The 15,421-nt window shown below is 44.2% G+C and overlaps 1 protein-coding gene and 1 pseudogene across 3 annotated transcripts in view; one reads left to right on the top strand and one right to left on the bottom strand.

Annotated features, from left to right (window-relative positions):
- On the bottom strand, positions 1-13,035 carry LOC311176612 (large ribosomal subunit protein uL16-like; annotated as a pseudogene). The gene is made up of 2 exons: positions 12,907-13,035; positions 1-606 (listed from the first exon to the last, which is right to left on the bottom strand). The product of its transcript is annotated as a large ribosomal subunit protein uL16-like (transcript).
- A 291-nt stretch (positions 13,036-13,326) lies between these two features.
- LOC311176544 (protein argonaute-1) overlaps positions 13,327-15,421 on the top strand; it is a gene marked incomplete at both ends in the record, with an annotated part of 28,536 nt that continues 26,441 nt past the window's right edge. For both annotated transcript variants that reach the window (XM_084242160.1, XM_084242161.1), the window contains one exon: positions 13,327-13,351. In XM_084242160.1, the coding sequence (XP_084098286.1) occupies positions 13,327-13,351 (25 nt within the window). The remainder of the gene's footprint in view (positions 13,352-15,421) is intronic.

Here is a 15,421-nt window from a genome sequence, read left to right on the forward strand (position 1 = left end):
TCATGAGTGCAGGGCCCGCCACTTGTCCAGGGGGCCTCGATTTGGGATGTATTTGACACCACAGCCATCTGGGATGAGCCGCTTTTCAGCTACCATGACTTCAAACTCATCTGCATTAAACTTGGTAAAGCCCCACTTCTTGGAAATATGGATTTTCTGGCGGCCAGGGAACTTGAACTTGGCCCTACGCAGAACCTCGATGACATGCTCCTTGTTCTGCAGCTTGGTGCGGATGGACATAATGACATGGCCAATGTGGACTCTGGCCACGGTGCCCTGAGGCTTCCCAAAGGCACCCCGCATACCTGTCTGGAGCCTATCGGCCCCAGCACAGGACAGCATCTCGTTGATGCGGCTGACATGGAAGGTGTGGAGCCGCACTCAGATGTGGAAGCCATCTTTGCCACAACTTTTCACCATGTACTTGTTGGCACAAATACGGGCAGCCTCCAGGGCTTCGGAGGAGAGCTGCTCATATTCATCTGATACCATGTGGCCACAGAGTGGGAACTCATCCACTTTTGCCTTCTTCCGCCCCAGGTCAAAGATGCGAATCTTGGCATCAGGGACCCCGTGGCAGAAACGAGACTTTGGGTAGGGCTTGTTCTGGAATTACATTTTTATATTAGACTGGCTAGCAAACTCAATCTAAAGACTCTCTCTCTCTCTCTCCCTCTCCTTCTCTCTCTCTCTCTCCCACACCCCTCTCTCTGGATGATGGGGAAGCCCCAGAAAGCAAGGAATTGCAAGGGGCCTCTAGGAACTGAGCTTGGCCTCCATCTCCCAGCCAACAAAAATTGGAAACTCTTGGTTACACAGCTGCAATGAACTGAATGCTGTAAAAGCACACAAATTGGATTTTTTCCTCGTCAAGCCTCCCCACGAGAAACCAGTCTTGGCTTATACTTTGATTGCAACCTGCGAGAGGCTAAGCAGAGGATCTAACTAAACCATGGCTGTACCCTTGTCCCACAGAAACTGCGAGATAATAAATGTGTGTTTTTTTAAGTATCCAGATTTGTGGTAGTCTGTTATACAGCAACATATAACTAAAATACCCTACTGGGGGCCTCCCTGGTGGCACAAGGAGTTAAGTCTCAGCACTCTGAAGCTAACCGCAGCCCACTGCAGCACGAGTTCCATCACTGGCCAGGGAGCTGCCCACATGACGCAGCAGACCTCTCCTGACTCTCCCGCTGCATCCCTCAGCAGTGTATTTCTGTCAACCCATCTGTTCTGCTCCCCACTCTGTCTCTGGTGAATCCTCTCACCCCCCCCCACCACTCTGGCCTACACCCCAGCTCTTGTATGTGTAAATAAATAAAATAAATATTAAAAAATAAATAAATACATAAATAAAATACCCTATGTGATCCAAGATAGAATATAAAGCTACAATAATCAAGACAATGTGGTGCTGGCATAAAGACAGATAGCTATAAAGAGCAGAATAGAGCCCAGCAATAGGTCCACACATATATGGCCAACTGATTTTCAATACAAGTGTTAGGGTAATTTAATGTAAGCAGTCTTTTCAACAATTGAATAGCCTCGTGCCAAAAAAATGAACCTTCACCTTTACCTTTTACCATTTACAAAAAGCCAAATGCTCAAAATGGACTATAGAGCTAAATATAAAAGCTAAAATGATGAAACTTCTAGTAAACAATGTGGAGGGGAATCTTAGTGACCATGAGTTTGGCAAAGATTTTTAAAACATAGAAAGCATCAACTATCAAAGAAAAAATATCAGGTGCCTCATTAGCACAGTAAGTAGCGCATCAGTTTCATAAAAGAAAAACAAATCAATAACTAGGATTTCATGAAAGTTAAACATTTTACTATTCAAAAGACACTTATGAAAATGAAGAGGCAATCCATAATCCAAAAGACAATATTTACATATATCTGCAAAAGACTTGTATCTAGAATGTATGAAGAATGTTTACAACTTAATAGAATAACATGATTTAAAAGTCCTTAAAAGATTTGAACAGATACTTCATCTAAGAAAATATCGAATGGCAAATAAACACCTGAAAAAATATTCAACATAATTTGTGATTAGGAAAGTGGAAATCAAAACCACAATGAGATACCACCACACTCTCAATGGAAGGAATAACATTAAAAATGACTGCGAATACCTAGTTCACATTCAGGAGAATGTGGAGCAAATGGAATTCGCATACACTCCTGGAAAGACTATAAAATGATGCAATCATTTTGGAAAATAATTTGACTACTTCTTTAAAAGTTTTCTTTACAATTTATGCATTTAACATGAGACCCAGCCTTTCCACTTCTAGATGTTTACCCAAAGACTTGTAGACAAATATCTATACCATTTTTACTTACAATGGCCTCCCACTGAAAACCACCCAAATGTCCGTCAACATGTGAACATATAGTCATATATCGTTAGAATACAGCTCAGCTATAAAATGTAATGAACCATTGATACATACAACAGCGTTCATGAATCTCAAGATAATTACGGTGAGTGAAAGAAACAGTACCCCAAAGAATTATTCCGGTTATATAAAATACTAGAAGGTTAAAAACTAACCTATGGTGACAGAAAGCAGTTTAGTGGTTGCAGAGACGAAGGCTGGAGACAAAATTACAAAGGGACAGGAGGAAATATTTGAAGGTGATGCTTATCTTTGTTTATTAGCTTGATTGTGGTGATGGATTCATATGTGCATATTTAGGTCAAAACTCATATCGTACATTTTAAAGATGTGCAGTTTTACTTAACAGAACTGAGGAAGAAGGAGCAAGAACTCAGGCTTCTGCAGACCAGGGGATTTTAAATTAGGGACGGAGGGCGGGGTTATGTAGCGCATGCTCAAGTCTTCATCCAAGCTCATCAGATCCCTGCTGGGCCAGCGAGACTCCGCCCCATGTGCAGACTCAAGAGGAGACCAATGGGAGAGGGAGGTCCGCGAAGTGCCAGCTTCTGAGCTGCTGGAAACTCTTCTAGAACGTTCATCCTGAGGATACAGGGGAACCTTTGAAAGAGATTCTAACCAGGCAAGTAATAAGCCATGTTCAGTTTGAAAATGTGTTTTGATGCTGTGTGGAAAATGGGTTGGAAAGTTTGGGGAATGACCGGTTGGGATGCTGTGGGCTTCTCCCCCAGTCTGTCATGAATCATGCTCTCTGGAAGGAAAGAACTATTTCATACTAACCACCAAAGGGCTACTTCCCTCCTTGCACCTCTGCCCGGATGGCTTGAGCTCAAGAAATTCTTTTCCAAGGGGCTGAATATTCCCTTTAGTTTGTAAGAGCCAGGATTCAGATCTAGGGCTTTTTTTTTTTTTAAAGATTTATTTATTTGTTTGTTTGTTTGTTTGTTTATTTATTTATTTATACAAGCACTGGGTACAGTCAGAAGCGCGGGAGTGTGAGAGAATTCACCAGAGCCAGAGCGGGAAACAGAACAGGCAGACTGACGAAATACCCTGCTGAGGGGAGCAGCGGATGCGGCAGGAGAGGTCTGCGCGCCATGTGGGACCCTCGCCTGCGGCCGGGGATCGAACCAGCGTTGCAGAGGCTGCGGGCAGCCTCGCAGCCCAGCGCTCAACCGCTGCGCCAAGCGCTTTTTTTTTTTTTTAAACCCCCCACCCCAATATCTAGCGCCTTTTGACTGCAGTCCCTGAGGTTTTTCCTTCAAAGCATCATCTGAATATTTGTTATTCGTTTTTGGGATTCATCAGTCTAATCCATGCAGTCAATGTCTGACAACCCTAAAATACTCGCCTTGAATAAGGAGGGATTACCGAGGGTGCATGGAGTGATTTTTGTATTTTCAAAAATTACACAGGGTTGTTGATTCAACAAATATTATGCACCTTCTCTTTTTTTGAAGTTTTATTTATTTATACATATAAGAGCTGGGGTACAGGCCAAAAGTGGGGGCGTAAGAGGATTCACCAGAAACAGAATGGGGAACCAAACAGGCAGATCTACTGAAATACACTGCTGAGGGGAGCAGCAGGCAAGACAGGAGAGGTCTGCTGTGTCATGTGGGTCACCTCCCTGGCCTGGGATCCAGCGTGCTGCTGTGGCTGCGGACAGTTTCATAGTGCTGAGACTTAACCCCTTGTGCCACCAGGGAGGCCCACCTTCTCTTTTCTAGGTACTGTGTTCGGTGCCTAAATGTACCACTGAGAAGGGGACTTTGTCCATGCCCTCACTTGTACAAAATGACAACCAAAAAGTGTGCTGAGTGCTCTGATAGGAACTTCTGAGTTTTTTTTCTTGTGAAATTTTTTAATTTGACCGTGATGTGCTTTTATGCGAGTTTTTCTCTCAGTGTGCTGAACACAGAAATGTCTGTTTTGGGGGACTCATACCTTTAGTTCTGACAAAGTCTTTTTTGTTATAGATTTTTTGATAATTTCTTGTCCATTTTACTTCTTGCCTGAATTGGAATGTCTGTTGTTCAGATGTGGAACCTTATGAATTATTCCTCTAATTCTCCTTTTCTGTTTTCCCTCTATTTTTTTGGTCTACTCTCTGGGACAATGTTCTCAACTTTATCTTTCATATGTGAATTTTATATTTTTACTATTGTAATATTTTACTTTAATTAAAATTGTTACTATTATTATAGTCTCTTGTTTAATGGCTGCAGCATCTTTTAACTTTCTGAGAAAATAAAAATGCAATTTGGGGAGTGAGTGTTCCTTGTGTTCTCTTTGAGTGGTCTCTATTTCTTTGAGTTGTGTTTACTGTTTGTTTTGTTCTCTGACTTTCATATTGGGGACTTTCATATTATTTTCTCAAATAAGAATAGCTAACATTTATTGAGTATTTTCAGTGTTATGGATATTGTTCTCAGCTCTTTGAAATATTTATTTAAACCTTATAACAAATAATAAAGTAGGTGTTGCTACCTTCAATCTATAAATGGAGGATATGAAAGCTTTTTTATTGTTTTCTCCAGTTTTAATGAGGTATAACTGCCAAATAAAAATTATATGTATTATGGTTTATAGTATGATGATCTAATATGAGTGCCATAGTTAGGCTAATTAACAATCATCATTTGGGCCTCCCTGGTGGCGCAAGGGGTTAAGCACCACACCATGAAGCAATCTTCAGCCTCTGCAGCATGAGTTCCATTCCTGGCCTGCCAGGGAGCTACCCACATGGCGCAGCAGACCTCTCCTGTCTTACCTACTGCTCCCCTCAGCAATGTATTTCAGTTAGTCTGCCTATTCTGTTCCCCATTCTGTCTCTGGTGAATCTTCTCACCCTCCACACCTCTGGCCTGTACCCCACTTCTTGTATGCATAAATAAATAAATCTTTAAAAAAAAACAAGCAAACAAACAAAAACAATCATCATCTGACATAGTTACCCTTGTGTATATGTGGTGATCTACTCTCTTAGGAAACTTCAAGTATAAAATACAACATTATTAACTATAGTCAACATATTGTACATTAGATCTCCAGAATTTATTCATTTTATAACTGAAAGTTTGGGGCCTCCTTGATGGCCTAGGGGTTAAGGCTCAGAGCTATCATTGCTACAGCCTCAGTTCAATCCCTGGCCAGGGAGCTGAACCACATGTAGCACAGCAGACCTCTCCTGTTTCACCTGCTGCTCCTCTTAGCAATGTGTTCCAGTAGATCTGCCTGTTCTGCTCCCCACTCTGTCTTTGTCGAATCCTCTCACCCCACCCCTGCACCTCTGTCATACACCCCAGTTCTTCTACACAAAAATAAATTAATTAATTTTAAAAAATAACTGAGTTTGGCTGACATCTCCTCATTTCTCCAACTCTGTAGGCCATTGCAACCACATTCTAATCTCAGCTTTTGAGTTCAATTTTTTTAATTCTAAATGCCAGAGATATCATGCAGTATTTGTCTTATTTCACTTAGCATAATGCACTACAGGCTCATATGTGTTATCATAAATGACGGGATTTCATTCATTTTATGGATGAATAAGCTCTCTATACACACACATAATAGCATATACACTATATTATATGTTACATATATATATTTATTGATTTATCCATTGACACTTAGGTTGTTTCCATATCTTGATTATTGTGAACAATGCTGCAATGAACATTAAAGTGTAGCTATCATTTTTTGAGATGTTGATTTCATTTCTGTAGGATATATCATCAGGAATGCGATTGTTTGCTCACATGGTAGTTCTGTTTGTTAATTTTTTTAGAAAACTTCATGCTGATTTCTGTAATGACTGTACCAGTCTATATCCTATAAAACAGTGCACAAATAGCCACGACTAGGAAATGAGAGCTTGAGTAGTTGAAACTAAGGTCACACAGTTTGAAAGTGCTGGAGCCAAGATATTAACTACAACAGTCTAGGACATGTGCCCTTAGCCACTATTCTATACTGACTCATATTTCATAGTGATACCTCGCTTTTGGTTAAACATGGTAGATTATACACACACATTTCTGTTTCCTCTACTAACCCCCACAAAACAACAATACATGGATTTAAAAAAAAAAAGGTTTAAACCTATAGGAATATAGAGCAAAGAAACATAGAAAACAGTAACATGTTTTTGGACGTTAGAAATCCTATAGTCATCCCTTTAGGAGAAAAAAAGAAAGAAAGAAAGAAAGCATAAGGACCAGTAATAACTGACTTTACATATCCCAGAAAGCTAAATCTTAAAGATATGTGGGAGAAAACCAAAAAAGAAACCAGTTTTCCTTGAAGACCTTCTTTTTTTTATCTTACTCTCTTTCTCACATACAAACACAGATTTACAAGGTTGGAATTGGAAGCACAAGGAACTCTGGACATGGGGTTTAAGGTGGAACTGAAAACAGGAAGATAGAATGAAGAATGGTAAAAACCTGTAGACTTCTAGATGTTCTCTGATTTCACAATAGTCAGATGACTACCCACCTCTGCTATATCCACTCTGATTGAAGAGTGAAGGTTTATTTTCTAAAAAGGATAAACCAGTCTTAATCTAGGAGACATTAAGTATTGAGTTAAAGAACAGCATGCTGAAAACAGGCATTAATATGTAACTGGGTTTCAATATGTAAGCGGGTGGAATTACAAGCTGAAAAGCAAAAGCCTCATTTTGGCTATTGATATATTTTGCCTATTTGCATTCCAGCTGATCATATTGGTACAGAATGCCAGTGTATTAGTTCTATCACAATATCTTGATCATTGAGTATGTAATAATTTTTAAATTGATGGCTATAGAATTATTCCATCTTGACTTTTCTTACAAATGAATGATATAGTCCTATTGTTACAGACTATCTTTTCCCTTGTCCCATTGATACAATGAAGCCGTGTTTATGGTAAATATTTTTCCATTGAGCTATCTTTTGGATTAGTGGATGTGAAAGATAATAGAAGTCAATTCTGTCCCTATTCTTTCCACTTTTCTACTAAGCAGCTTAGTCAACATCCACCCAGGTAGATTCTGGGTTGAAAATTGTTAGTTTACATACTCTAAGAGCTCAGGATAGGATACTGCAGGTTGACTACCATTTCTTGGGTTCATTTCATATAGTGAATCTACATCTATTTTTATTTCGAAGAGGATGACTTTCCTGGCCATAAACTTCAGTATCTAGAGTTCCTGTCCTATATGTGGATGTTCCTAAAAGACTTCAACCCACTTTGGAACACCTGTCCAAAGGACTCTTCTGTTCCACTAGGCCACTCTTAAATTTAAGGGACCATGTGTGTTGCAGAAGATCCAGGGAAACAGACTTGATCTGGGGCAGTTCAGTTCCACTCTGGGTGAAACTACTCTGAATCTGCCTAGGGTGTCAGAACCAGGGACAGCTCCTCCCACCCCTCCCCTAGATCCCCTCCCTTGCATGGGCTGGAGAGTGGGCAGATTCGGGTATGCTGTTTTTCTCTAGCCTTTCTTCTTACTGTTTCTGGTGCCCATCTTTATGTTAGACTATCACTACTGAGAGTTCTTGGCATATGTGCTATTTCTCATCTTTATGCTCTCTGCTAATGCTGGTTTGCATGCCTTTCTCCCATACCTCCTTTACCTAACTAATTTCTGCTCATCCTCCCAGATCTGTTTAAGCAGGTATTTCTTGTAGGAAACCAACCAACTATGATTACACCAGACTGGGTTAGAAATAGTTTCCATGGCACCTATGAGATAATAAAGCATATATGTTGGCCTCTGCCCCAGTTCCTAGCACAGAGCTGCTAAAACCCTTGTAATATCATAAAGGAGTCATAACATCTCTGTTCCAACATTTATGTTTCACCCTATCCCTGACGCAGGTCTCCTAAAATCCTTGTAAATTCCTAAGTGATAAGAACATTAGGAGTGTCTTGTTCTAATGAGGTGACTCTGTAGGTTTCTAGATTGGGAAGTCTCTAGGTTCCCTGGTTGGGGACAGGTCACCAGAAAGATCAAATCATAACTGGAAGCTTAGAATTTTCAGCCCTGTTCTCCAGAGAGAGGAGGGAGACTGGGGATAGAGTTCATAATGGATCATGCCTATGGGAGGAAGTCTCCATAAAGTCCCATTCACCTGGGGTTCAGAAAGCTTTCAGGTTCATATGCCAAGAAGTAACATACTACCCAGAGAAAGTATCAGATACCGCAGGCTAAGCATTTAGTCCTACAAAACTGCCACTACCCCTCCTTTAGACGCCAGTCACAATCAGGATATCACCTGTGCTTCTGACCAACTACACTTATATAGGCTTCCATAACCCCACTCCTTGGACTTCAAATACTAGTTACAAGGCCAGGTTGTTACCTGTACTTGCACCCAACTGGCTATGACCCCCTCCCCTGAGTTGGATTAATTTGCTAGAGTGGCTCACAGAACTCAGGAAACACTTAGGTTTATTAAAGAATATGATATAGGATACAAATGAATAATCAGATAAAGAGGTACGTAGGGCAGACCTCCCTGGTGGCACAAGGGTTTAAGCACAGCATTGTGAAGCTATCTGCAGCCTTTGCAGCACAAGTTTGAGCCCCAGGCAGCCAGGGAGCTACCCACACTTGGACTACCCACACTTGAGCTACCCACAGGGAGCTACCCACACTTGAGCTACCCACACTTGGTGTAGCAGACCTCTCCTGTCTCTCCCGCTACTCCCCTCAACAGTGTATTTCAGTCAGTCCACCTGTTCTGCTCCCTACTCTGTCTCTGGTGAATCCTCTCACCCCCCACACCTCTAGCCTACACCCCAGCTCTTGTATGTATAAATAAATAAAATAGATCTTAAAAAAAAAGTCTTCACCCTGGAACCATCTAGTCTAAGTTCAAATTCTGCCTGTCCTAGTTGGAAACTGTATGATCTTGGGTAACTTTCTCTCTCTGTGTCTCCATTTCAAATAATAGCACCTAACTGTGCTGGTTATTTTATCTGTTTCTTCTTAGTTCAAGTCTACTTATAACAATTCTACGATGCTCCAGGATTTTTGTAAGGGTAATGTAATTTAACATATAAATTGTTGGAATAGTGTCTGGCACTGAATATTGGGTAAACACTTAATGCTAGATATTATTATAATTTAATCTTTACAATTCTATATACTAGCATTTTACTTGTGACTTTTGTATTCATATTCCTGAGATCTACTTTTGTAATATCATTATCTGATAAGAGAGCAGGACCTTTATCTATTATTATTTGAACAAATTTGGAAAATTCCTCTTTTTTCCATGTAACTCATTCATATAATATGGAATTATCTCTTTCAGGAATGGTAGGAAGTATTAAACAATGAAATTTCTGGGCCAGATGTTCTTTGATAATTTTGGATCTCTTTCTCAGTGTCCTCAGTTGTTCGATTCTTGCCTTTGAATTTTGCATTTCTTAAAGGAAAATTATGAATGTAATTTAAAATTTTACTCAAGGGTTCACATTAATTAGTCTGTAAATTAGTTATGTAAAAAAGTCTCTTTTGTTTATTAAATTGCTATGTTCAGCAATTTTAAATTTGGGTGTGATAGATATATTGACTGTCTTGATTGTGGTGGTTTCACATGTGGACATGTTAGGGTTGATTAAATAGTATACTTTATATATATGCAGCTTACTGAGTTTGAATTATACCTCAATTTTTATTATTTTTTATTTTTTAAAAGATTTATTTATTTATGAATACAAGAGCTGGGGCACAGACCAGAGATGCAGTGAAGGTGAGAGGATTCACCAGAGATAGAGTGGAGAGAAGAAACACATTTTAGTATAGATAAAAAGAAATGATGAGTGCAAGAATTGTTGTTGATTCATTTCATACCTGATAGTACATTATACAATTTTTTATCTCTATTATATTACATTGATATCATTCTCAGGCTGTTCTTTAAATATTAAAAAAAGAAAGTATGGATGTAGATTCATTTTCTTTTTCCAAACCTTTCTTGTTTTGTGGCTAGGAAAGTGGAAAGATCTGAACACTGTCCCATACCACAGAGACCCTTGGGTGTGATTTAGCTATGGACTGAGATGTAAGAATTGAACTAGAAACAGAAAAAACCAAAAGCTTCCTGAGAAGGTACATCAGGAGTTGCTGGAAGAAGTTAGTGTGAAAAAGCAGAGTGTTACCTGAATGTCTTTATAATCTACCACTTTGCCTATGCAAGAGTGAAATCCCTGATGATGGAGATAATCTGCAAAAAAGGTTCTGAGACACTAGGGCCAGGCCACTTTGGAGATGGATCAGAATAATGACCCATGTCTTTCTACAAAGTTAATTGGGAGTTTTGGTATTTAGAACATGGGATTCAAACTCTTCTTATGGAATAATGAGTTTCCAGCTTTGTTATATCAAGGAAAAGGTCTTGCTATTTCTTTTTTTTCCTTTTTTTCAAAGATTTATTCATTCATACAAGCACTGGATACAGTCAGAAGTGCGGGAGGGTGAGAGAATTCACCAGAGCCAGAGTGGAGAGTAGAACAGGAAGACTGACGAAATACACTGCTGAGGGGAGCAGCGGGCGGCAGGAGAGGTCTGTGTGCCATGTGGGACCCTCGCCTGGCAGCTGGGGATCGAACCAGCGCTGCAGAGGCTGCTGGCAGCTTCACAACCCAGTGCTCAATGCTGTGCCACCAGGGAGGCCCAGGGGTCTTACTATTTCTGAGGCTGTTTAATGCTATTTGCTTAACCCAAATCAATCCAAATTTATTGATCATTCTGGCACAACTTTTGCCAGGCACGAAAGTGTGCATAAATGCATCTGATGTGGTCCTTATCCTTAAAAGAATTCAGAATATAATACAAGAGGCAGACAGCCCAGTGAGGAAGGTACTATTTTTATACACTCATTTTACACAGGAGGAAATTGAGACAGAAGTTAAGTATTTTCCCAGTCTTACATAGCTAGTAAATGGCAGGACCAGGATTGAAACCAGCACAGCCTAGCTCTAGAGTCTTTGTTCTTAACTTCATACTGTAAAGCAGTTGTTCTCAAAGTGTGGTTCCCCCAGATCAGCAGCAGTAGCCTCATCTGGAAACTTACTAGAAATCCACATTCTTGGGTCTCACTCAAGATATACCGAATCATTCATTTTGGAGGTGGGGTTCAGTAATCAATATATTAACTGCCCTCCAGGAGATTCTAATGTCTGCTGTTTGAAAATCTCTGCTAGAGAGAAGAGAAGCAAGGCATACTATGATAAGTGTCAGAAATTAATCTCTGCATGGGTAGGGATTAGGTACGGTTTATCTCCATGTTCCTAACCCTCTGCACAGCCATCTAGTGTAAAGTAGGCATCAAAAACTATGAATGAAAAGATGGGACAGTGATGCTTGAGCAGAATCTCTCATATTTGTCAACTGCAGTCGACAGAATGTGAAACTAGCAAGTGATTATACTTTGGGGAAAGATGATAAGGGTCTGCACCAGCACAAGGAGCCACCAGAATGGCAGGGGAATTGTGAGAGCAGTTCAGGAGGAGGTGTAGATGTCAAGACTCAATAATCAGCTGAATGGGAGATGAAACAAGGGAAAGAGAAGTCATTTCTGGGATGAAGGTGTCATTCTCAGAGGCAGGAGGCATAAGAATAGCCGGTTTGACGGGGAGAGAGAAAGACTGGTTTTGGACTCGCCACTTTTGAATTGCTGGTAGAGTATCCAGGTGGAGCTGTCCAGCAGACACTAGGAAATATGTGTCTGAGACGTGGCTGGAAAGAGATTTGAACTATAGTTGAGCCATAAACCTTCAAGGGGAAAGTGGAGAGTCGACTGAGAAGAGAGCTGTGGTTTGAAACTACAGCGAACAGTTATTTATTTAATGGGGCAAAAGCAAGAGGCGACCCTTGAAGAAGGCTGAAAAGGACTTACATAATAGGAGGTCTCAAAAATATTGAAGCCAAATAGAAGGCTCATGAAGAAAGGAGAAGCACACTATTAGATGCTACGTACAAATAAGACTTGAAAATCCCCTGAATTTCAACGCAAAACCTTTTAGGGACGTGGTGAAAGCAGCAGCAGAATGACTGAATCCAGAAGTGAACTGTAGATGAGAAAGTGGAGGCAGGTGCTTCCCAGGTCCTGCAGACAGAGCTTCGCAGACGCACTTAAGTTGAGACGTGACATCTTGGAGGGCAGGGAGGGTGGTTGTCATTTGTTTGGTCTCCGCGCCCAGCATGCGACCTGGAGAGAGCGGGTGGCGTCAGCGAGTTGAGTGACTAGGGCCGCAGACAGGCTTCGCGGAGGCAGGCGCTTCGCAGCCAGGATTTGAAGCATGAGGGTGATAGGGAGGCGAGGTGGGCTGCAGGGACCCGGGGTGCTGGGGCGCCTGGAGCCTGTGAGGGGGTAGCTGGGAATGAGGTGGGGTGCCTGCGCCTGCGAAGGGGGGAGGCCGTGCGTGGGTTTGGGGTGAACTGGGGGAACGGCCCAGGGCCGCAGCCTGCCGCGGGGGTGTCTCCCGCCCAGCCGCATTCGCGCCGCCGAGCCGCTCCGCGGCGCGTCTCCAGGGAGCCCTCCCGCCGGGCTGCACGGCGCCGGGTGACCGCCAGGGGCCGCTGCCGCGGGTCCCGGGCGCCCCCGCCCCTCTCCATTGGCCTTTGTTGCCGTCGGAGCGCCCGGCCTGACTCGTTCCCGTCCGCCCCCTGGGCCCGGCGGCCGCGCCTGCGCACTGGCGTCTGGCCGGCGCTCGCGGGGGGAGCTGCTGCAGGCTCCGCGGCGGCGGCTACGGAGGCTGCGGGGGCGGCGGCGAGCGCGGCCGGGCTTGGGGGGGGGAGCCGAGCCCGGCCCGGGAGCCCGAGGAGCTAGAGGGAGCGGGGTGCCTGGGCCCCTCACGCTGGACGCCGCAGTCTCCGGGCCGCCTGACCCCCGCACGGGTATATGGGATGGAAGCGGGACCCTCGGGAGCAGGTAAGGCCGGGAGGCGGGGGCGCGCGTGTCCCGGCGCCGAGCGGGGGCTCCGCGGGCGGGCCCGGGGGGCCCCGGGGGCGGAGGCCCCGTGCGGAGGGGTCGCGTGCAGTTCCGGGGGCGCCCCGGGAAGGGAGCCCGGGAGGAGGGCCGTTTTCCTCGGGAGGCTGTGTGCAGCTCGGGGAGTCGCCCGCGAGGAGGGCCTGGCGCGCGGGGGACCCCGGGGACCCCGCGAGGCCGAGGGGGCGGCCCGGCAGGTGGCAGGGGCGGGCGCCAGGTGTCGGGGGGGCGACACAGATGGGCCCAGCACTGCCGCATGCCGGGGCGGGGGCTCGGCCGGGCCGGGCCGGGCTCGGCGGTGGCTCTCGGGGGACGGCGCCGGCGCTGGGCTGCGAGCTCCGCCCCAGCTGGGCCTGACGCGGGGTGAGGGTCAGGGGGCGGTGGGTGGGGACCCGGCCCCGGGATTTCCCCCCCGGAGGACTGGGAGCTGGAGCGGAGGCGCCAGAGCATGCGCGGAGGTGGCGGCTGAGGGGCTGCCCGGGCGGTGGGGGCGTGGCCGCCCGACTCCCCCCGCCCGGCTTGCTTGGAAAGAGCGCGCTGCTGGGGTGCGTGTTCTCTCCGGTTGTGCTGACGGGGCGCAGATGGAAGGAGAATGGTCCTCTTCCCCATCCGGGGCTCTGAAACCCCTCAGTAACTGTTTGCCAAGAATGGGTTGAGGAAGACGGCGAAAGTGCCTCTTTCTGCTGCTGGAATAAGGAAAGACAGACCTAGGCTATGTTCTGGGGACGGAACCTCCCCTGGGGATACATTTTAGAAAAGGTGTTGGCTAATGGGGGGGCCGAGGCTAGGGCCGGGTATCCCTGGAAGGAGTTGTCTGCCTGGTCTGCATGTTTCTGGTTCTGTTCTGAGTAAAGATGGGATGTTTTTTTAATGCAAGAATAATGACCTTGCTATTGAATTGTCTCCTAAAATGATAGCCTGTTTCTATATGTTCATTTTTTTCATGTCTCCTGTCCCCAGGTGGTTATCTTCTCTTGCCTCTCTCTACTCAGAAACTGTCTCGAACCAAGTCTTTATACCCAAGGCTGTCAAGCCTTTTGTCACAACTTTTTTGGGAAGAGGGAAAGTTTATAAGCCTCATCCTGGTGACTTCAAGGTGATAGCCTTAACTCATTCACAGGTGATCAGGGGAAAGGAGATAAGAATGGGAGAAACTGAGGTAGGACGGCCCTAGAAGACTGGAGTTCCCAGGATGGACTGTGGGCTGGTAGCACCTCCTGTGTCCTAGATCTCTTGCCCTTTGATGGGAGGAGCAGTCTGGACCCAAGAATCCTTTAGGTTACCTCTCACCATCTCCTTCCTTTTAATCTCTTGCTAGGAATAGATTTTCATTACTTTTCTTGTGGAAGAAGCTTGTCTTTTATATCAGATGTCTCTCTCTCAAGGAGATAGTTTGTATCAACTCATACTAATCATCCTTTCAGTGATCTATAACCGTTTTGTGACTACTTTCTCCCAAAGCAAAAACTTGCCGAGACTGTGTAGCTCCTAAGGTAGGGAGCGTCTGATTTCACAAAATTACTTCCTCCTTCCCTCAGACCCTTCTTTCTTTAGATTTCAGGAACTCTGCTGGTTTTCTAGGCTAAACACTGTTTACAACAAGCTGTAGACTAAAGTAAGGATGGGTCACAGAGGTCCAGATGGATTGCTGGGAGCTGGTACCAGATTGCTAATGATTTTATTCTGCAGAATTCCTGATAGACTCTGGAGTGATGAAAAAAAAATGGACCTTTTTTGTTGGTTGTAAGAAACAAGCTTCAAGGGAAAGGACTTGAATCTAGTATCAGGAGTTGACTGTAGCCCAGTGGGATAACCTTTACATCATCACAGTGTAATTGTGAGTGAAGCTGTGGATAGAGGGACCCCATCACTGCCTCCTTCCTCGTCCCAGACTATTCTCTTGGAAGCTGGAGGACATAGTACACAAAACTAAGGTATTGTTTCTGGCTTCATTGGGCTTATGCCCAGATGTGGCTTCTGTGCTCAGATGTCTTCCAAGCACATATTCTGGAC

The sequence above is a fragment of the Talpa europaea genome (genome assembly GCF_964194135.1).
Source record: "Talpa europaea genome assembly, chromosome: 9".
NCBI lineage: Eukaryota > Metazoa > Chordata > Mammalia > Eulipotyphla > Talpidae > Talpa > Talpa europaea.